Source organism: Acanthochromis polyacanthus, chromosome 13 (genome assembly GCF_021347895.1).
Source record: "Acanthochromis polyacanthus isolate Apoly-LR-REF ecotype Palm Island chromosome 13, KAUST_Apoly_ChrSc, whole genome shotgun sequence".
Lineage (NCBI taxonomy): Eukaryota > Metazoa > Chordata > Actinopteri > Pomacentridae > Acanthochromis > Acanthochromis polyacanthus.
The window spans coordinates 29,463,984-29,485,600 of NC_067125.1; the positions used below are offsets into that span (position 1 = coordinate 29,463,984).

Below are 21,617 nucleotides of genomic sequence, written 5' to 3' on the forward strand. Positions count from 1 at the left end.
AGACAGAATGTGCTGGCTAAGCTGTCAATGCTGCTAATAGACAACGAGGCAGAGTTTAACCTCCCATCACATGTCCATGATTTTACACACTCTCGCACATTCAGACACACGCATTATACAAAGGTCATTAAAAAAAAATCACCCTTATAGTTTTGCCAATATACCGACTTGATCATTTTGAGAAAAGTATTGAAGTCTTTTTTTGAAATGTTTGATGCAAAATAGGTCACATTTTAACAGTTTAAAAATACTGCCACTGGCAACTTGGTACTAAAATATTAATATCTTTCGAAAAATACTTCAGTAGTCAAAGTAATTGGTGAAGTAATTTCTCTTGGAAATCCAAACGGCATAGAAATTTTTTCAGTTTCCAAAATGGCAGTAAAATAATAACAACAACCACAATCTACAATACAACTGTGACACAAATGATCAAAGCCACTCATTGAAATGTTCATGAGAAAGACTGTTTTACACTTTCATTTTGCTCAAGTTAGTAAGGCTGCCATTTATTATGAACACAACCATGTAATTCTGCACCCTTTAAACTCAGGATGGTACCTTGAGCATATAGCGTCATACCCTGCTGTCACACTAGAAACTGTGTTTTCACTTTGGACAACCTGCTGGTTCTCCAGTAGTCCCAGATTTTAAAGCCTTAATAATGACTCTCCAGGGTCAACTCAAACAAGCGTCTTTGTTTTTTTACTATGGTGCCTATGCAGACAGCAACCCACAAAAACTTCTATAGCCTCCCTGTCAAATCTCAGAAACAAAGTCTGAATGTTATGACAAATGAATATCCAACCTCTGAGTCTCTGCAGCAGGGTTATCTGCCAAAGACAGGGCCTGTCTTTAATGCCATGTTAATTAAAAGTGAATACTTAAAAAACACAAAAACATAAAGTGCGGTAATGCATTTAAAACAAAAACTGCCAACTGTCACTACCAACAAAGTCTATTGAAGCTCTAACAAAGAACCAAAAGATCTTTCTCATTTTTAAGCCATAACGAAACCTGGCCTCCGCCGTGCAAACACATCAAAGCCTGTTGGAAAAAGCCTCAAAGTGTAGCTCACCTCTCGCGGAGAGCAAGAGGGCCATCTGACTGCAGGCGTTCCCTTTCACTTGACAAGTTTATACATTATTCCGCTCATTAAAACCGCCGCATGCCAGCAGGATTTCAACAAGTCTTCAGTCAACTACACCTAGTCTCCAATGTCAAACAACGGAAACAAAACTGATATCTCAAAAACATATTCTGGTGAACTGATGGAGTAAATAACACGATAAGCATTTGTGGTACATGTGGACACTTAAGTCACTAAAAGAGATAAGAGACACGCATACCAATTCAAGCACACTATGAGTAATGCTAACTGACAAAGCTAGCAGATGGAGCGACTAAAACGGAAAAAAAATTGATTTGGTAGTATATTCTTCTCTTCCATGTTCATACAGATTTAAAACTATGGTTTAAAGTATTTTCTATGTATATACAATCAGAAAATAACTGTAGTGACATTTCATATCCAGCTTGTCTCTAGGGTTGGAAGACAGATGACACAGATAGTCATTGTATTTTAACAGCATAGCTTAATATACAGCTTCTGTGTTGCTGTATTGCATAAAACTTACCTCAGATGTTTATTATTTCATTGAAATAAATTGGGGTGAACTGATCTTTATTTTTTTATACTGAGACTGAAAAATAAACAGCCTAAACAAGTATAAAATAATTAGTAATAATCAAAAACACATTACATCAAAGACCACAAATATATAAACAGAAGTCAAAGCATGTTATTAGTTATAATGAAATGAAGTGAGTTTGGAACGGATGGAAATCACGGATAAAATACTGCATACAATGCTGCAGGAGTGGGAGGAGAGATTTCTATTGCTGCGTTGATCTATTTTACTGGTACATATTTACATATTTAAGCAATGTTGATGCAATGCAATGCAATCTTTTTTCCCCAAAGATACTGAAGTGCTTAAAAGCCTTTAATATTTCTGAGCAGCTGCTAAAGTAACATTTGTTGACTATTAGAAAGACTGAACACATCACTGAAAGCCCACAGAATTTGTAGCTGAAAAATATTGGAAGCATCACAAAATCTAAAGCAGAAGGTCCAATTATTGCTTGTGTCTTGTATGTGGACCACCTGCCGGAGAGTCAGCAGCTGGCATGTGTTTATCTACAGAGCTGCCATGATGTACATATAGTAGCCATGGCAGAGCAAAAGCTGAAAGTAGCCAGATGACATCCTGAACCCAGCCAACGGTCTGCTTCAGCAGCTCAACACTGAGACACAATGAGGTCAGTGAACACTGTCATAATCATGCATGTGTCCACAGCCATTATAAAAAGCTTCCCTCACCACAATGCTTTGTTTTCTCTAAAGCCAAAAGGTGCTTACTCTTCTATTAAATTTCAGAATCAATATATTCAAACTTTAGCATTGCTGTTCTGTTCTCTGACAGGGAGGACAATCTAATAGTACTAAGCGGTTTTCTTTTAAAAGTCAGTGTTGCAGGATATTAGGCAAAATTGACACAAGGTGGTGGGCAGCACTGCAACCCTGCTGAGGTCAATAGGAAAGGATTCAGGCATGGACATGAAAACAATAAAGGGAGAGCCCCAATTTGTTCGTGAGTATGTGTTGTGATGGAAATAAAAAGCGCAATAAAATGGATGTGTCATGTTCAATCCGCGGCACCCATAAATATTGTTACCTATAAAACTTCTCCTAAGCAATATGCTGAATTATATGGCCAAGCTGGGGTTAAACATTTAATCATCTCTCAAAAATGCTTTTATGGTAACACTGAAATTTCAACATTTAAGTGGTAATGATGTCAGCGAATTTTCAGTGACCTAATTGTGATAAAACAAAAATAAAAATAGAGATTACAGAGAGAAATGATCAGCTCACCATAGTCCTGCAGTGACTTGCATATGGCGTCTAAGTGGGTGGAGCCAAAGGGGTTTCTGACAAATCTCCGCCTTCGCCGTAGGTCATCTTCCCAATAATCCAGACGCCAGAAGTCGTGCAGCTGGCTATAATAGAGACAAGAGGACAGGCAAGTTAGACAGAGCAAACACTCCTCAGCAATGGTCTGATTATAGCAGCCACTGTCTTATCTGGGGAAAACATCTTGAGGAGAAAAATCAGGCCACAGATAGCAGACTTATTAGGCTGAGTACTGGCATGCTCTGCAGTGGCCAGTAATGTTAGCTCTGCTAAAGCCTATAGCATCAGAACAGCAGGGAGCAACAGCAGCGGCTGCACACATAAATCACAGGCACTCCCATTAACAAATACAGCATCAAATTACAAGTATAAATGGCACAGCTTGCCTCCTTTTTTTTACAATGTTTTTTAACAAGTCTTGTAAATCAAAGGTAGGAACCTCAACGCAGACAGCGTGGGGTTTAATGATCAGGGTCTTGGGGCGGTTGAGGCATGAGCCTATAAAACAAGCCCCCTCCCTGCGTATGTGGAGCCATGATTAAAATAATGTGCTGAAATATTCATTGAAATGATTCCCAGAGCCCTGCAGCAACCCAATAGAAAATTGCATTTTTATTCATTATTAATAACAGCGAATTAGGGTCGTAAAAAAAAAGAAAAAGAAGAAAACAGTTCCAGCATGTGGTAACCATCTTTGTAAATGATTATTCCAACATTAGTGAGGACCTGGGATAATTTTATTGCTTGCAGCTAATGCAAACCATTAAGTACCAGGACTAGCATTAGGTTTCTAAGTACTGCTTGTTCCAACTGTGCACGAGCTGGAGCTATTTCAAAGTCTTTATGTTTCCTTTAGAGGGATATACAGCAAAAAAAGGTCTTGGTTTAATCTACCTTTACCAGGGAGAAGTACCACATAAAAAAATAGTGATGATTTAAAAAATTGGTTTGTAGCTGACAGTAAGGCAAGAGATGATTACATCAGCCCACATGTGGATCATTTTCAGCCAAATGTGAGCGAATAAAGCATCACTTTGCTTCATGTTGTTGAACTTCAACAACTACAGCATGTGGAGATAGGGGAGAACACTTCAACTGCCACACAGTTTAACTCAGAGACAGTTGTACTGCTATTTACACAAACAGAACATTCTGTAGAAAAACATGTTTTTGGGTTATCTAAAATGCTGTCTTTAACAAAAAAGTAAAGTACTAGAAACAACCACCCAAAGCTCAGAATGAAATCTTGGACTGGGTATTGTGTGTTCAAATCAAAATAAAGATTTTTCAGTGTGTACTGGATGCAGTAAGACCTTGGCAAGCAGCCGTCTATGTCATTGTATAGTTTCTGCCCCCTTTGCTGCCAGAGTATTGAAGCAGTCTAAACAGATTAAAGTGTTAGAGGGGATCACATCACAAAATACAGCCTCATTGTTCCACGAATATAATATCTACCAGTGTCAGAAATCAAGAGGCTCAGGAGACTTAGCAGAGCTCTGACAGCAACAAGAGCTCAGTTTCAGTTAAGTATCAATCAAAACTGAGCGTGTGTGTGCATGCACATGTCGTATGCACCGAGTATCATGAGCTGCTGTATGCAAAGCAAGACTGAACGCCTTGAGCTTGTCCCCTGTCAATCTCCCTCAAAGCTTAACAGAGGAAAAGAGAGTTGTCAGTGGGTGGAAAGGAGACACCCACGTAAATGATATTGTAAATGCAAGATTACGCAGTGTGAAAAATGTAAATCCACTGTAGGCAACTGGGCGATTACTGTTGAAGATTATGTCCTCTAATTCTTAGTGCAAATAGACAGCAGATGCCAGTGGGGGATAAATCCGCTACTTTGAAGATTTCCTTACAAAAGTATTAACTGCATTTGCTTCCTTTATACGGTCTGTTTAAGGTTGCTCATTTGAGCACAACTTTGGTTTACAACATATCTTCATTTTTAACGGGAAACAAAAGCACAACAAACCAAACCTTCAAGGTACAATGACTGATTAATGAGTTGGATGCCAACATTTTGACAAATCTTCTCCTTGTTTTGTTCTGTGCAGATGGTTTCAGTTTGAATGTGGTATTCTGCTGTTTGAGTTAGACCTGTGATATTCTAGACTATGTGGCCAGTGCTAGACAGGATTTGGACTTTGCCAAAGTACTGCGCTGAAGTAACCTCCTCTCTGAGGGTGGTCTAAAACCTGATCATGAGCACTGCACTCCTAATGGAGATCTACAGCTGGGTAATCCTGAGCTCCCAGCTGCAGACCTCCACAGGGGATCTCTATCAGGGATTCCCAAGATGGCGTTGACCCACCAGAAAGAACATCCGTTTCTTCAATACACTGTGTGAATTTAGCAATAAATGTAATATTTAGTCAAAGCCAGTGCTATCCTCACTCACATGGGATTCATAATAAGATTTGTCTTGGCGAGCATATGCAAACATTTGTGCCAGTTAATATAGTTCTACAAAAGCAACCACATCTGATCCCTTTACTTTTTTTTAATGCATCAGATAATCAATTTTTAACATAGGTGATAAAACACAATTCCTGCTTTAGAATCAATAATAGAAAGATAGTCGCCTACATTGCCTGTGTAACAAATTGTTCAATTTTTTCAATTCAATTTTATTTATATATTACATTTATTTAATGCCAATTAAATGTTGTAGACTCTGGTCGATTGTGTCAAACGCTGCACTAAGATCTAAAAAACAAGTATAGAGACTAGTCCATTATCTGATGCTATGAGAAGGTCATTAGTAACTTTCACCAGAGCCGTTTCTGTGCTATGACGCACTCTGAAGCCTGACTGAAACACTTCAAACAAGTTATTCCTTTGTAAGTGTTCACATAATTGATTTGCAACTGTTCTTTCCAGAATTTTAGAGAGCAATGGTAGGTTAGATATTGGTCTATAGTTAGCTAACACATCTGGATCTAAAGTGGGCTTTTTAAGCAAAGGTTTGATGACAGCAACCTTAAAAGCCTGTGGTACATAGCCTGTTAATAGAGAGAGATTAATCAGATCTAACATTGAAGAATTAATTAAAGGTAAAATCTCCTTGAAGAGTCTAGTTGGGATAGGATCTAAAAGACATGTTGATGGTTTGGATGTAGAAACTGTTGAAATTAGTTCAGAGAGACATATAGGAGTGTAGAATTCTAAATATTCATCAGGTCTAACAGTCAATTCAAAAGCATCTGTGACATTTGTAGGAAAGGCCAGATTATTTTTTCTCTAATCATAACTATTTTATGTGTAAAGAAGCCATCAAATAGCATTCATTAAGCAGAGTTGGCTTGAGACCTCCTTATTTTACACATCCAATGTGTCTGGCTTCATGACAACCATAAAGAATTGCTGTGAGCCGGCCCTCTAGAAACTGGCAAAATTTATTAGTCCCATCACCCATCAATCACCCAAATGGATTTCAAACCGCATTTTAAAAGCTAATTTTCCAGCACTGATAACCTACAGGAAACAGGAGCACCATTATTTATGGAGGCTTTCAGACTTGCTAAGTGCAGTAGGATAAATGTGAAAGAGGACTATCGTCTATTCTCGTCTCTTTCAAATAGGTATTTAAAGTGTATCTTTCCCCAAAGAGTCGGTGTGTTTTGTTTGCACAAGGAAAGGAAAGGTGACAGGCATATTTCTAAATAAGAATAGGGGTGAATAAAAGGGTTGATAACATTTATAGAGAAAAGTATACCATCATTCTATAGACCCTATTTTGTTGCCTCATATTTTGTCAGATTTTTTGTACAATGCACAAGGAAAATCCTGTTCTGTCCAACAAAAACTATACTTCACAGACTAGCTGCTTGATGGTACATCGTATTCACTGAAACCCACACCATCCCCCTGCAACTTTATATCTGCAAATTAAATACAAATCTCTGAATAACATAAAGTCATTAAACTAATTATCATTATAGAAACATATTGTCAAAACCAATTAACTTAGTGTTTTTCAAGTCACTCAAACTAGAACAGCCATGTACGGGGCAGGATCGCAGACAGATGAGTTTCTCATGGTTAAAGATTTCTTTTTTTATTCTATTTCAGCTCAGAAGGGAGTTATGTGAGGCGGTCAGGAGGAAGGACGACGACACGCTGATTCAATAAAACAGCATTATACTCCTTTTAAAAGCTTCCATTGGTGACATGAGTAAGGGGTAATTATAATAAATACCAGTAATCAGGGACAATTCCATTCAAAGAGGCAGTGACTGGTATTCGTCACACACAGACTGGGACAGTGAACACACATCAGTTTTATTGTAATTCTAAGGACAAGTGATCTTTTCTTCTCTTTTCAGCTGTCCGAACAGGCTCTGGTTATGAGACACAAAATGAGGAATTTCTTGGAGTCAAAGTGTGACATCTAACAATGGCGCTAAAAAACTTTTTAAAAAAAAAGCATATTCAATAACTTATTCAGTTCAGGAAAAGTAATGACCTCTCATTTGACTAAGTAGCAATAATTCACAGAACCAGTTCTAAGTCTCATTAAAATGACAAGAAAATATGTGACTCTGTAATGATTGGGATGTCACATGTCATGAAAACCATCAGGCAGCCAGCAAAGACTAAAAACCAAAGTGAAGAAATGCGAAAACATTTTCTGTCTACCATTACAATCTTTTTTCCCATTTTGTGCCACATTTTTCTACATACTGCTGTTAGATGAAAAAATATGGGCAAAAAAGAAACTGTGCATCAAAAGCGGTGACTGGCAACCATATGGTGATGAGCCCACTGCTTTCAAAGTAGCCTATAAAGAAAAAATACACAGTAATTTCCTCTATAAAAACACATCAAGTTTGATCATGTGTCTGTCAGATGCCAAGTGTTAAGTGACTGTATGGCCAACATCATGATTAGATTATCACAGAGGGCTGCAAATGGTACACAAGACTTTCATCTCTTTAATTTTACCATTTCTTATCATCACTACACTCAAGACTCTTGAAGAAGGAAGATTACCGAGCTAAGATCCAAATGCCTCTGGTTATTGAATATGACTTTTCCTTTGTAGATTATGAGATGGAGAGGAGACACACTGAAGAATGGGTATTGGCCAAAGACAAAAGGGAAACAACACAGCAGCAGCAAGATTAACTCCAGGTCATCTGGCGTAATGAAGACAGACATACGAGATCAGACGAAGGATGAGGAGCCATACTGTAGTGATGGTGAACTCCCCTGCATCGCCAGCTTTGTGCAGCCCATCTTTCACTGGAAATGTGGCACAGCGAAGCCATGCCCAGTTCAATTTCAACACCCAATGAAATTGATGATTGTGAGAATGGGCCTCTTTCCAGAGATAATTAGCACAGTGTACAAGGTTAAGAGAGCCCCAAAGGAATAGAGCGTGGTGTAGGTCAAGAACAAATGTGAGTAGAGAGAATATCAGTGTGCAAGAACAAAGGATCATCGTGCTTTAAACAAAACCTAATTAATGAAGAATAAAAAAAACAATATTCATTTTATTGAATCCTCTCCAGACAGTGGACTGAAAATGTAAGAAGGTATAAAAAGAAAAAACGATACTGACAGAAAAGGCTTTGGTGGAGTGGGCAGATTATGTACCTTTAGAGTGTGTATGAAATCCTTAGGGGAGAGAAAGGCATTTAGAGGTTGACTGTTAAAATTATATTATAGTATAAGAAATTCTACAATTTTTATGCTAATTTCACACAAAAGTAAGTCTTTAACGGAATGATTTACATCTAAGTGAAGAATATGATATAACACTTTGTTGCTCTGGATGTCAAAAATAACTGTAGTTTTAAATTATATCTGGTATATTACCAGGTTAGATTTTGTTTATGTTGCCAGGCTCAACCAGAGACCTTGACCTTTGTTTTCTGCCCCAAAGGGGTCATCAGACTTCAAACCCTGGGAGGCTGTAAAGCCCTCTAAAAGGTGCCCACCCCCCTTGTGGTAGTGGACTTCTATTAGAATTGATAACCCTTTCAGGCAAGACCAAATACTCCGGGCACATTGTGAGTAAAAAGGTTCATTCCATCACAAAGTTATTATCCACGGGCAGATTGTTACCATTCATCACGTGCAAGAGATGAAACTCGCTGTTAGTCAAGGGAAACGGCTGTTTCACTGCCTTGCCACAGATCAATATATGCCGCCATTTTCCTTTCTCTCCTCTGCTACAAAAAAGTAATTATACAGAAGAAATGTTGACAATCAATAGACTAGTCAGGTAAGGTTAAGGTCTGCTGTGGAGGCCAGCAGAGACTCCTCCGTCAGCTGTCAGAGATGCTACTGAACTCAGACACCTGCATGGGAACAAAGAGAGGTTTGCATGCATCAGCCCCTTTTCCATTTGTTTTAGGTTGGCTGGGTACAATCAGTTAGAACTTAAGAATGCTGGCAAATGAACTGTAGAGTATGACGCAAGTGAAATTCAAGTTCAAATTGTGGTTATTGAAGTTAAAGTGTCTCTACAGCTCTGTGTGCCTGTGCAAAAAGTAAAAAGAACCTCTGTCATGCAGAAACATTAAAATAATATTTTTGCATTTTAATAATGCCATTAAAAAAAACTCACTTATAGATAAAAACAGCGAAAAGCTGATATGACAACTTGCCACTGTGTATGTGTATACTCGAATAGTATAATTTAAATGAGGTGCAGATTTTTGCTGCATGAAATAATGTTGCAGCTTAATTTGGTGTTCAGCAGTGCTTTGTGGTGTGAGAGAACTGCAGAATGAAAGAGAATTTATAGCACTGTCACAGCATGGTGGTCCGACGCTGCAAAAATGGTGGACGTTAGTCTTCGATGAATTCATCAGGCTTTCCTTGACATCTACTTTCACTTTAGACGAGCCTGAACTTTATAATCCACTGGCAGGGTTCAGAGGTCAACAGCAGAGGGGACCAGAGGGCAGAGAAAATCACTCTCCCCCTGGAAAAAACTCTGACATCCAATTTTCAACTTGATTTATCAGTGTAAAGCTAAAATTGATAGTGTGTCATTACTGAGCAGGGAGCTGTCTTGGAGAGATGTATCAAAGCCTCCTCATTTTGATTTAGCACAGCGGATCAATACAGCCCTATACTGTTTCAATTTGAGCAGTATTGATTTTTCTATGCTGACTCTATACAGGGGGACATTCATCATCAAGCAAGCATATAGTATGATCTAACAGGCCACCACAGGGTCTGATCTGCTTATTCTTTAGTCAGATCACATGATTCCAGAGCAGCTGTTTTCGGGGCTTGCACAGATTATTTCCTTGTTGCTGGCTGTTACATGCTGAAACACAACTTTCCGTTTGCTACAGCGAGAATAGCAGCTCAAAATAAAGAGCCTTTCAAACATGCAGATACCCTGCAGATGTCTGGGATTCAGAAATAAAAATACGTATATAATGAGCACAGTAAACACTAGTACACACTGGTGAAGGAAAAATATTAACATGTAACATCAGTTTCTGCCTACTGCCTTCCTAAGAATAATTCTGTTAATAAAATATTCTAGACTAATGATAAATATCCTTTGGCCTGTCTCCAGGCAGAACTTAGGAGTTAAAGGCAAAGCAATTTCTGTGTATGGGGGTGAAAACAAACATTAACAACTAAAGGCCGTCTCTCTCTCTCTCTCTCTCTCACACACACACTTACACAGACATAACAGACAGCCACCTCAAAATGCTTGAGGGCTTTATATTTTACAAGAGCAGCATAAATGGGAAAGTTAATGTAGCATTGAATAAGACTAAGCTGCTGAACTGCAACACTGCCTTGAGCTTGTGAGCATATTGCATCATTTTTCTTCACCAGCAGGTTACCATTAAATTTGAATTTGTTGGAAGTTTTGCGGTATCATTTACAATGCACCCACGCTCAATAACCTTTTGTTTCAATGCAAATGCTATGCCTCTGAGAGGGGCTCCATAAATATTTGAACAGAAGCCCAGAATTCAATCCAATAGATTTTCATGGGTGGCTAAGGTTCAGTCAGTTTTAGGAAAATCTGCACTGTACTTGGATACTGTGACCCTCTCATAATAGTAAACACTATATTTATACAGGCTTGGTTTGTCTGCAGTAGTTCTGAAATTAATTGCAATATATTAATTGCCTCTTAAAAAACTGTAAAATGTAAATAGAAAATGACAATGCCAATACACATGCATTTGATATCATGAAATAGAAACTACCAACATTGCACAGTGTTTCATGAATTAATGGAAAAAGAAACTCAAATGAAGCTGCTAATGGCAGCAGCTGTTTTGAGTGAAAATTCCTTAAACATTACTGCAAGTCAAAGACATAAAATAAAGCCATCAAAAGTAACTACCACAGTTGCCACAATATTTTTCTTAGCAACAGTAAATATGGCTTCAGATATGAAACAAATCCAATTTTAGGAAATAGCAGAACATCTGCATTAGACTTCGAAAATTTTACAATCAATCAAAAGCTTCTGTTTTAGCAAAGAGGCCAAATTTTAGCAAATTCACAGCAATCGGATGTATGTAAGTGGCAGACAACCTCTCAAGTGCCTGGTCTTGTCACGATCATTGTTAAGGTGGCCATTCCACTTTCTTCACGTACATCTGTCCTTCATCCACTGATGCTGATTTTTGACAGACAGAAAAGAACCACAGAATAGAAACTAACTACAGCTTTACCTGCAGCAGAAACCTCTCAGTTCTGCCATTACGACAATTGCATGCATATGGTTGCATCTGTGGCAAAAGCTAAACGGTCAAACTCTAAATCCTAAGCTTAGCGGATAATACAAACAATATGCTGTAACACCTCTGTTTGTCTAATATAACTAGCTCTTGATCCTTCCACCCGACTCTGTATCTGTGGGATCATGTGGACTGAAGTGAGAGGAGGGCGCCAGAGCTGGAGAGCTGGTGGTTATTTTAACAGGGCCCATGGGGAAGGTTGCAACTACCACCAGGTGCTGGACTGTGTTACTGAGAGGGTCAATGAATGCCTGGACAACGCCGCAGAAACACCCCCATCCCCCTTCTTCCACCCCAGTATGTTGGATGACTGGCCAATCAGCTGTCCCCGGGGGATTAAGCCACTCCGCACTGTAATTGCATTTGCTGACCCGATTGCTGACCCTATCGGATCCTGGGAAAATGACATTAACTGGTGGTCCTATCCCTTCACTGCTGAGTGTTGTGAACAGGTAACTTTTGTCCTGTGGGCTGGACCTAACACTGAGCAGCTACGGTTCACGATAAAGACTTAACATGGCCCATGTTAGTCTGAAGTTGAACTTGTGTAATTGTAAGGGCTCACCTCTGGGCCAGCGTCCCCCAGGCACCGTGCTTGTTGGTGAGGATGTTGACGATTTTCTGCTTTAACTGGTTGGCTGTCACATGATCTCTGTGTTTAGCAGCGCTGAGCAAGTGGTCACACATCTTCTCCTCTTCTTTTCTGTCAGCGGCATATTGTGCACAGTTGGACTAATTTGAGATTTAAAAATTAAAAAAAGGAAAAAAGAAACACAGATTAAACCTCATTGTATATTTATGGATTTCGGTACAGTATCCACAGCCAAATTGATGTCTGACATTGTACTAATAACATTTTAGAATGTTTTACTTGTATAAAGTCAGAATAATATATATCCTCTAATGGAGCATTTGTCACACTGAAGAATGTTATGGCTTCATTCAACACACTTGAGTGCATAAAGATATTAGTGGACAGCTGAGAGATATATTTCTGTTCCCTTAGAGGAGCGTAGTAAATCATTGCAAGGCAGTCCATTCCCTAACTGCGGACAGATGAGGCTCCCTGCTAGGTAGCTGTGGATGGTGCTATTAGAGGAGAAGAAAAAATACTCTAATAGATCCACCAAGAATATAATGTGTCAAGGCTTACAAAGCTACACTGCCATCAACAAATGTTAGTTGTCCCCTGGTATATGAATAGTGCAAAATGTAGATATGCAGCTGTTTTCTAACACAAAATGTACCATGCAGCAGGACACAATGCATTCTGTACCTTGCAGATACGAAATAAACATTTAAAACATCGCAATAAATACATATCGAAATATAGGTATAATTATAATACAACCAAATACTTTTAAAAATTGACTGTAGAAATTTTCAAATATTCGCTTTAGATCAATATTCCAAAATTCTGTATATCAGAAACGCTCCAGTTGGCTAAAAGTAAACTAGAGGAGCACGTGTGAGACTATCTTTGCTGCTAAAACAAGATTGTCTTACTAGGCCACCCTGGGGGAACTCTTGCTAATATTCACAATCTAATTTGCTAACAGAAGCTGGAAGTTAATTGAATTTCCTGCTTTAAATTTGAATTCTGTCAGATATTATACTTCAGCGTATTCCTCATAAAGCGGATAACTCAATCTCTGCTTGTCAACTCACATTACCACGTGATGCTGTGACAAATATCAAACATTATTTATCACTTTAAAGCATATGACGCTTCTCCCTGACACCAACTTAATTGTAAAATGTCTTATCTGCGTCCTGAATCTTCAATCTCGGAGAGTGGGTAATAAAGTAATGTCAGACCTCGATGAAAAGTGTAGGCTGTCTGGAGTTGGCAGACAGAACGGATGGGGCCAGGTACACTTCCCCCTTCACCTGACATTGCATATCTAGCCGTCTCTTCCAGTTTATCTAGCAGGTCAAGGATCCTCTAGAACTGTATATCAAGCAGCTGTTTGAGGATGGCTGCTTTCCCCAGATAAGAAACTCATCACTCCTCACATGTACAAGCTGTTGAGATGGTAGCAGAAGTGTGTGTGTGTGTGTGTGTGAATGTGTGCACGGTGGAGTTGTATGATTATAAACACAAACATTCTAGTGATCTATAGCCAATCAAACAATTTTAATACTGTAAGACTTAATGTTTTTGCTTGAAACCTATAGAAAGCTTTTTTTTTTGCTCTATGTGCTATTTTTTGCTGAATAATTTTCCACGAAAAATGATGAAAGGCCATGTTTTTCTTTTGTTTTGCATTTAAACACAATAATTAGAAGAATGTAAAAGCTTAATGCTCATTACTGCAAGAAAATTAATGTTCACACGTTGCTCAAACAGTCGTTTTTTCCTTTTATGTTTCAAATAGAAGTGGTTTGATGGGGGTGAGCTAAATACGGACTCAGGAGGTTATCCCTTGAGTTGGTTGGCAAAAGCTCATATCAAAATCCTAAATTAATATTGCTTGGATATCCCTTTGCAACCAGTAATTAAATTCCTTTATAAGAATTGTAAGGGTGAGGAGTTAATCCTCGTGAGGACACAGAGGGACACGATTAGTGAGCATATAAAGTTGAATGGCTGTTTTATACTAATAGGATTTGTTTAGAGCTCATTAGAAGATCGACAAATTCTATTTTCACAGCAGATGGTGAAATTTAGAGAACCAGTGATTTAATATAGTGCTATTCACTGCTGATTGTACTAACGTTTGTGCAATATTTTGTTAGTAGTGCGCCTCCGTGCCCAGCTTTAATCATTTAAATTCAGATTTCTAGAAAGGATAGCATGTTTTATACCTCAAACTCTGCGTGTTTGTGGACGTCTTCTGCTCGCTGTCTGTTGAGGATGAATTCAGCCTCGTTGGCAACTCGAACGATGTGGTCCTTCATGGCGTGGCAAAGCAACCTTTAACATTTCAGACACAGTTAAATGCAGCAGTCTTCATTTTTGTGTTTATGTACTGAATGAGAAAATATAGAAATTTTACTATCTAAAATCCATTGTAATGACTCTCCTTCAGATGGAGCAGGGTTAAGGCACACACAGCTTGTCAGAATCGTGTAACATTGGGCTTGTTGAAAGCGAAGACTAGCAAACAGCATCATTTGTCTGTGTTATATTGCAAGGCTGCAGGTCAGTGACAGATCCCTCTGTAGCATTAAGGAGGGAATAGTGTCATTAGAGCACTGAAGCCTATCTGGCATACTCCTAATTGACTGAGCATCCCTTCCCACTGACCAGAATACCAACCCGGTGCCCGTATTGCTCCAAAGTCTGGCAGTGGACAACGTCTCACGTGACTGACTCCGGAGGCTCTTTGGTCTCCACCCACATTCATATTTAAATTCTGGTATATATAATTAGTGAAAACACCCTAGATATTGTGTGCAGATTACATGCCATTTTACACGTCATTAGGCCAGCTTTGTTTTAATTAAAACGGCCCTTGTTCCTCTCCAGTGCTTGATACAGATTGTAATTTTCCCTCCTGTCCCAAGGAGAGGCAGTAATCCCGGGGCTACATTCATCAGCTGCTCTCGCCTCCTTAACTGATGACAAGCACTCACGAATAGACAGAAGTTCACTGTTCAAAGACGGAGGCTGACAATGCCAAGCTTTGTTATGAAACCAAGAATAGATAAGCAAAGCAAACAAGTTGACATGTGATATTTGGAGATGGAAAAAAGACATGTTTTATGGTAATATTTCATGCAAGTTTATGTATGCTGATAATTCAGTGTTCAAAACAGGGAGAAGCTAGGGGGTGTTCAGCTGTTCCAAAGGCATCTGAGGGACCTTAGCACCCAAGAAGCAACAACATTTTGAATGTGAGAACCAAACCACTAACATTTCTGACACTACAGTCAATCTACTGTCAAAAGTGCTTTTGAAGAAAAAAACAATATTTTTTATCATGGCTCACAGACCGCTTCCATTTAAGGTTTAGTGAACTTATTTTTAATTATTGTGGTGGATTTAGTGTCAGATCAGCAATTCTCACTGATCGACTGGAGTGCATCTCCTGACAGTGCATTCAGCTCAGCAGGTTTTCTCATCTCATCAACATCCTCCCATGGCATTTTCCCAAGCAGGGACAATTAATTCATGAAATGCATTAGATATGGAACTTGTAACATGCCTTAATTTCTCACAAGGTAGTGAGCTTTGTATTTTATCTGGTAATATGCAGCACTAGAGGCAGCCTTAAGTTAATAAAGTCTTTCTCTTGTTATGAAATGTGGATCGCTTCCAAACTGGAGGTCTGATCTGATCATGTGATGAGCTTAAATAAAATGATATATTGTACTCCCACACAATCACTGCATTTTAGTGTATTTGATGGTGGTTTGGCATTCAAACAGCTGCATTATGAAAAAGAGAAACAGCACACAACTACTTGCTGCTTGTGTTGTTGAACACACAACAGATACAATGTCTGTGTCAGCCACGCCTTGTAAAGCAAACAGATTGGCTACCTCGAGATCTGTCTAGTTAAGCAGGGTAGGTGTACAGAGACTTGAGTAAGACTGGAAAATTATGTCTGTCAGCAGCACCCTGGACAGCGCCGTGTGGCCCTTCTGACTGAAACTCTTTGTTCTAGGGCCAGCAGGGGACTCAGAGAAGCCTGGCTGGGCTGAAGCAAGAGCCTGGGCATAGAGGAGGCGAGGCCAGATGGGTCAGCAGATGGGCAAGGAGGCTGAGCCGCCCCTGATCTGCTCTACAGAAAACTCAGTCTGGCCACACCCAGAGAAGAAGAAGGAGGGAGACAGAAAGAGAAAAACAATAAAACAGACCGAGGCAGACAGCACAAGACACTGGCCACACTCTGGTGTTGATTTTCTGACTTCATCCAGTCACAACAATCTTATTTACCTTTAGCACCAACAGAGCAGTCAGAAGGGACAAGAGGTTTAGAGCTTATCTACACCATGCCACTGAGTGCAACAAGCTTTTCATGGTTGCCAGGGGGAAAACAATAATAAAATATAGATACTGGTGATGGAAGGATAAATGTTTCTGGGCCTAGTGATTTAATCTTATGTATTACAGTGAATTGATACATTACCTTCCTTCATTGATTAGCTCAATGAAGGCCAGGCCAGCATTCTTCTGAATAGAGTTCTGCCACTCCTGAAATGAAAAGTGAGAGATTTGTAACTCATACAAGCCTTGTTTTTTTGAGCTGTAGGTGGTTAGTTAAAAGTTCTGAAGAAAAACACGACATAATTAAATCCTTATATTAAGTATTACATGTGGGTTTCTGGAAAAAAAGAAATCGTGTCACAATCACCAGTTTTTCCCAAAAAGAGATACTGTGAAGCAAATATGGTGATTAAGAAAGTGCATTCTTAGACAGCTTTGCAAAGCACACCAACGGTTAAAATAGAGCATAGTATCAAAGTTCCATTTTGATCTGAAATGCAACAAGAGCTTTCAGAAATGTATGACAAGAATCACATTTCACCATGCAAATTGCATATTTCAACTGTAATTTGAATTACATTTCATAGCTAGTAATTCAAGTAGGTAAAGAAAGCATTTAGTTGATATATCTTTGGAGAAAAAAAGTGATGGCTATAAAAAGCTGAAATTCTGCACCACATGTGAGACCATCTTTTCTTCCTCTGTGAAAAGATCTGTAAACACAGGAGAGATGTAATTGTGGGATGAAACTGTATCCTCTCGCTTAAATACAGCCATTTCCTCTGTCCCTTACAGTGACAGATTACTGAGCAGGCTCACCGAGCCCTGCAGTGTGCGCCTGGAAGGGATCCGAGCCCTGGGCCAGAGTGCCAGCACTTGCTGTCTCACAACATGCTCTGGAAATGATTAAAAAGCAGTTTGAGAGTGCGCCTTTCACTGTGGGAAATTCAGCTCTTTGTAACCTCACGGAGGTGCAAATGGAAGGGAAAACAGAGAAGGCCACAGTTCAAAAGAAGAAAATGAAAGGAAAATAAAAGGAAAAGGATTTTAGTCCTAAAGGCTACTAATGTATATGCAACTCAAAGATATTCACATACATAGGTAACGTTTGAACATGGTCTAGAATACCGCAAGTTAATATAATTCATTGACAGATTACATGCAGATACGTAATCCACATGCAAAACAGTGACAGACACTGTTTATTTTCTGTCAGTGTCTGCACAAGGTAAGCAGCATTTGTTGTGAATAGTACCAGAATAACTGACATTGACATTATTATGTATGGGCACATGTTTTTGTACGTAGTTTTCGTGACTGACACATACTGGTTCACGCAAGAGTACACAGCCTGACCCTACGAAGCGTTAAGTCAGAGAGATGGTGCTGACAAACTGCTGAGCATCTGGTCTCCAAATGTTCCCCATAACCCCTTTCCTCTGCTACAGTATCTGCCTGGAATAGGCTGTTGTTGATTTGGACAGGGATCATGTACAGCCGGTCTTCTAAGGTTCCACTCACACCGTGCTCACGTGACAAAAATAAATACGGAAATCAAGGCAGATGTGACACTCGTGCAATGCCAGGAAAGTGGCAGCAGGTCAGCGGAGGTATAGCATGAACTAGTCAAATTTGCTATCTTGTCTGAGGTATGCTTGTTGACAGCTGAGATAGCACTTCAGAGAATCTCTTTTCTTGTCTGCTTTTTTTCCCCCTTAACTGGAGAGCAGAACTCCCAAAGGAGGCTGCTTTTGATTGTAGAGATTAAAAAAGTCCTCTGCTGCCCATTTGAAGGGAATTATGCCTGACGTGCACCTCCCTAAAAAAAGAGATGTGATCCTTGATGTAAATGCAGACCGCGAACAGAATGCAGCACCTCTGGCCATTGAAAGTTTGTTTAGTAGTTAGGATATGAACAGCTGGGTTTGAAAACATTAATTGAGGTTTGGTCTATTGAGGACTGAAGAGTAAAATAACGAACTGAATAACAGTTTTGACGTGTTGTTACTTGTCACTTCATATGTTGCTAACTTGTAAGATAATTGTTGTTGCAGCAGACCAGTAGTCACTTGTTTTTAGCTTAATTTAGTTTCTACAAATTCATGAAAAAATGACTTTGCAAGCTGCTAGCTAACACTGTATATGCTGTTGTATATGGTTCATTTACCTGAGCTTTTTTGCTGAAAGCATTTGCTTTATGATGCTTGAAACAATGTTAATGAGACCAATAAAAGTGAAGAATACAGATTGAGAAAAAAAAATATGGCTAAGATCTTCATAATGCTAAAAAGCAGGTGAATTCTTTGACAAACACATGCAATAGTAGGAAATGGTTGCCAGTCACAGAGAATGCTGTAGGCTCACTTGGGGCAATGATGCCATTCTTCATTCTATCTTTGAAAAACCCACCACCTAAAATCCCACAACTCCCATCACAGTGAAGAGCTTGCTGGCCTTGAGAAGGATCTGTCTCCTCCCACTTTCATCTTCCTGAAATTCAGCAGGGCACTAAGTATTTGTGGTGTTTCAATCCAACCTGTCAATGTGCGGGAGCCTTTGCTTTTATCTCCTCTGTTATACTCTCCACATCTGGAGGCCTTCCATCACTAAATCTCTGTGGCTCCACTCTGGATCTCCCCCCTGTATGTTTAAGCTGTTACAAGAAACAGAGCTGCTTGACCTTTTCATTCAGCTGCCCGGGCTGAGGAGAGACACACAGAGTCTGCTGCTGTGGCCAGCCACACGATGATTGCTGTGATTAGTATGCATAAATAAGTAAAGGCAGATCATTAGCACTAATTTATTCAAAAAACTGACAGGTCACAAAACAGAGGGGGACTAAAGGTCAGCTAAGTGCCCTCCTTGCTGTCTTAAAACATTAATGTTGAAATATGTGAGGGACATGTCAAAGTTGGCATTTTATTGTGATGTCAGCCGAAGCTCACCCAGCATCTGAGCAAGAAGACTTGCTGTGCTTTTTAAAATCACCTGAGATGCAGGGTGCGACCAAAGTCAGTAATTAGGAGGACATTTCACTGTAATTATCAGTCAGAATAAACATATTTGCTTGTGATACCACAACTCTGTATGTACTGTATGAGCTTTGTCACCTGAAAGAAGTAAAAAGAAACTGACAACAATTATCCATCATTACATTATGATTTTTAAAGCATATTGGCTAGTAACATAGCTGGATTGATTGTAGATACTGCAGTATTACAATGCAAAGCAATGGCTCATGTCTATTTTAAAGGTTGTAGAAGGACACTAAGCTATATAGTCCAGTTTCAAGGCCTCGCTGTCTGATCGATATCTCAGCCTGGGTTTCATCCCTCGAGCCCCTAATGGCAGGAATCTCTGGAGCCGCAGTAATGCTATCTGCGTAAGGGGGGGTGGACTCAAACCCTTCACAGCATGCTGACGCTCTCATCTGCAATAAATCCTAGTGCTGGAAAACACAACTTCCCACAGACACTCTACACACAGAAAAGCAGCACAAAAAGGAGCCCATCAAAAACCATCAAAAGAGAAACAATAACTCAGTGCTGGCTGTCCCCATTTACGTACTTTTTTTTAAGGCAAGCCCCTGAATAATGGCCTCCATATAACATAGGCTGATCTCCCTGCTGAAGAACGCTTTGGACTGCGGATACCATGGAGCACACATAGTGGCAGTCCACCTCCTCAAGGCTTTGGCCCTGCAGTCTGGATCCACAAAGAGGCACCAAGTAATGGCTTCCTTATGGGGTCCCGACGCAAGACTGATGGGCTGACAGAAGGTATGTTAAATATCTCCTGTTCTAACTGCTACATCAGGGCTCTGACCTTCTCTAAAACATGGGCTTAACAAGAGATTCAGAAGGTCAGCTCGGAGGTGATCAGTCACCAGCAGGGTTGCATAAGGTGGGCTTGGGGTTGATGCTCGGCGGTGTAGTGGGAAAGTCAGAAGATTCTCAGAGTGCTGTACGTGTCCGGATAATCTGCTTAGACAATTGATTTAAGGGGAATTTGACGAAAAGAATAAACTGAGAGCAAAGCTCCAGAGGAGATTAAAATATCTTGTTCTGAAATATATATAGAGGACAAAACCCTGAATATCTAAGCAAAGGTTCACCATAAAGATATACATTTACAAAATATCTTCAATGTAATGTGTGTGTTTTTAATATACATTTTGAGGTGAGATAGGAGTTAGATACACAGTAGATTTTTTGCCAGTGCAATGTGTTGATTTTTATTACACTGGAGTTGAAACCAGGTTCTTCCACATCTCTACTGGAACAAAATATGCTATCAAGAGAAGCAGAGAATGGCATATTACATGTGAAAAAAAGGAAAAGACAAAGAGAGGTTGTGAAGAGGATGAAGAGGGGAAAAAAAGCTCACCTGAGAACAAAGCAGCATGACGAGTTCCACCACAGAGGTGCTTGACTTCATACAGACTAGACCTTTGGAGACACAGAAAATGAACAGGAAGGATATTAACATACATGTTAGCACATGAGTGTACAACAGTGAATATAATCAACGGTTAGTTTAGTATTTATGAGGCAAAACAAAAGATTATTTAGTAGAGACTATTGTCTATAGTGCAGCAGTGACCCACCATATTCCACAAGGACAGAACTATTACATATTGTTTTTAGTGTATTTTTGAAAAATTCTCCCAAATTGCAATCTGAAATTTCCCGTCATAAAATAGTTGAAAGGAAAAAAAAAACCATCTGCAATATATTTACATGTTAAGACTCCCTACACACAAACACACACATCCACCTTTACACATGCCACACATTGTCAAGAAGACATTCACAGCTTCTTCCCACATCTCGTTCTGTAGACTGTGAGCCACCGAAGCAGACAACTCTCTAATGAAACATGGGAAGGTGTGAAAAGCTCATTTGTAGAAACAATGGCTACAACTGGTCTTGTATTCTGCACTTCCAGCCCCTTCTGCTGTACTCAGTGA

At 39.5% G+C, this 21,617-nt stretch overlaps 1 protein-coding gene across 10 annotated transcripts in view; it reads right to left on the minus strand.

Annotated features, from left to right (window-relative positions):
- nbeab (neurobeachin b) overlaps nt 1-21,617 on the minus strand; it is a 200,852-nt gene that overhangs the window by 72,816 nt on the left and 106,419 nt on the right. For all 10 annotated transcript variants that reach the window (XM_051957710.1, XM_051957709.1, XM_022189166.2 and 7 more), the window contains 5 exons: nt 21,035-21,096; nt 16,791-16,855; nt 14,521-14,629; nt 12,278-12,444; nt 2,939-3,063 (listed from right to left, as the gene is read on the minus strand). In XM_051957710.1, coding sequence (XP_051813670.1) covers nt 2,939-3,063; nt 12,278-12,444; nt 14,521-14,629; nt 16,791-16,855; nt 21,035-21,096 — 528 coding nt within the window. The remainder of the gene's footprint in view (nt 1-2,938; nt 3,064-12,277; nt 12,445-14,520; nt 14,630-16,790; nt 16,856-21,034; nt 21,097-21,617) is intronic.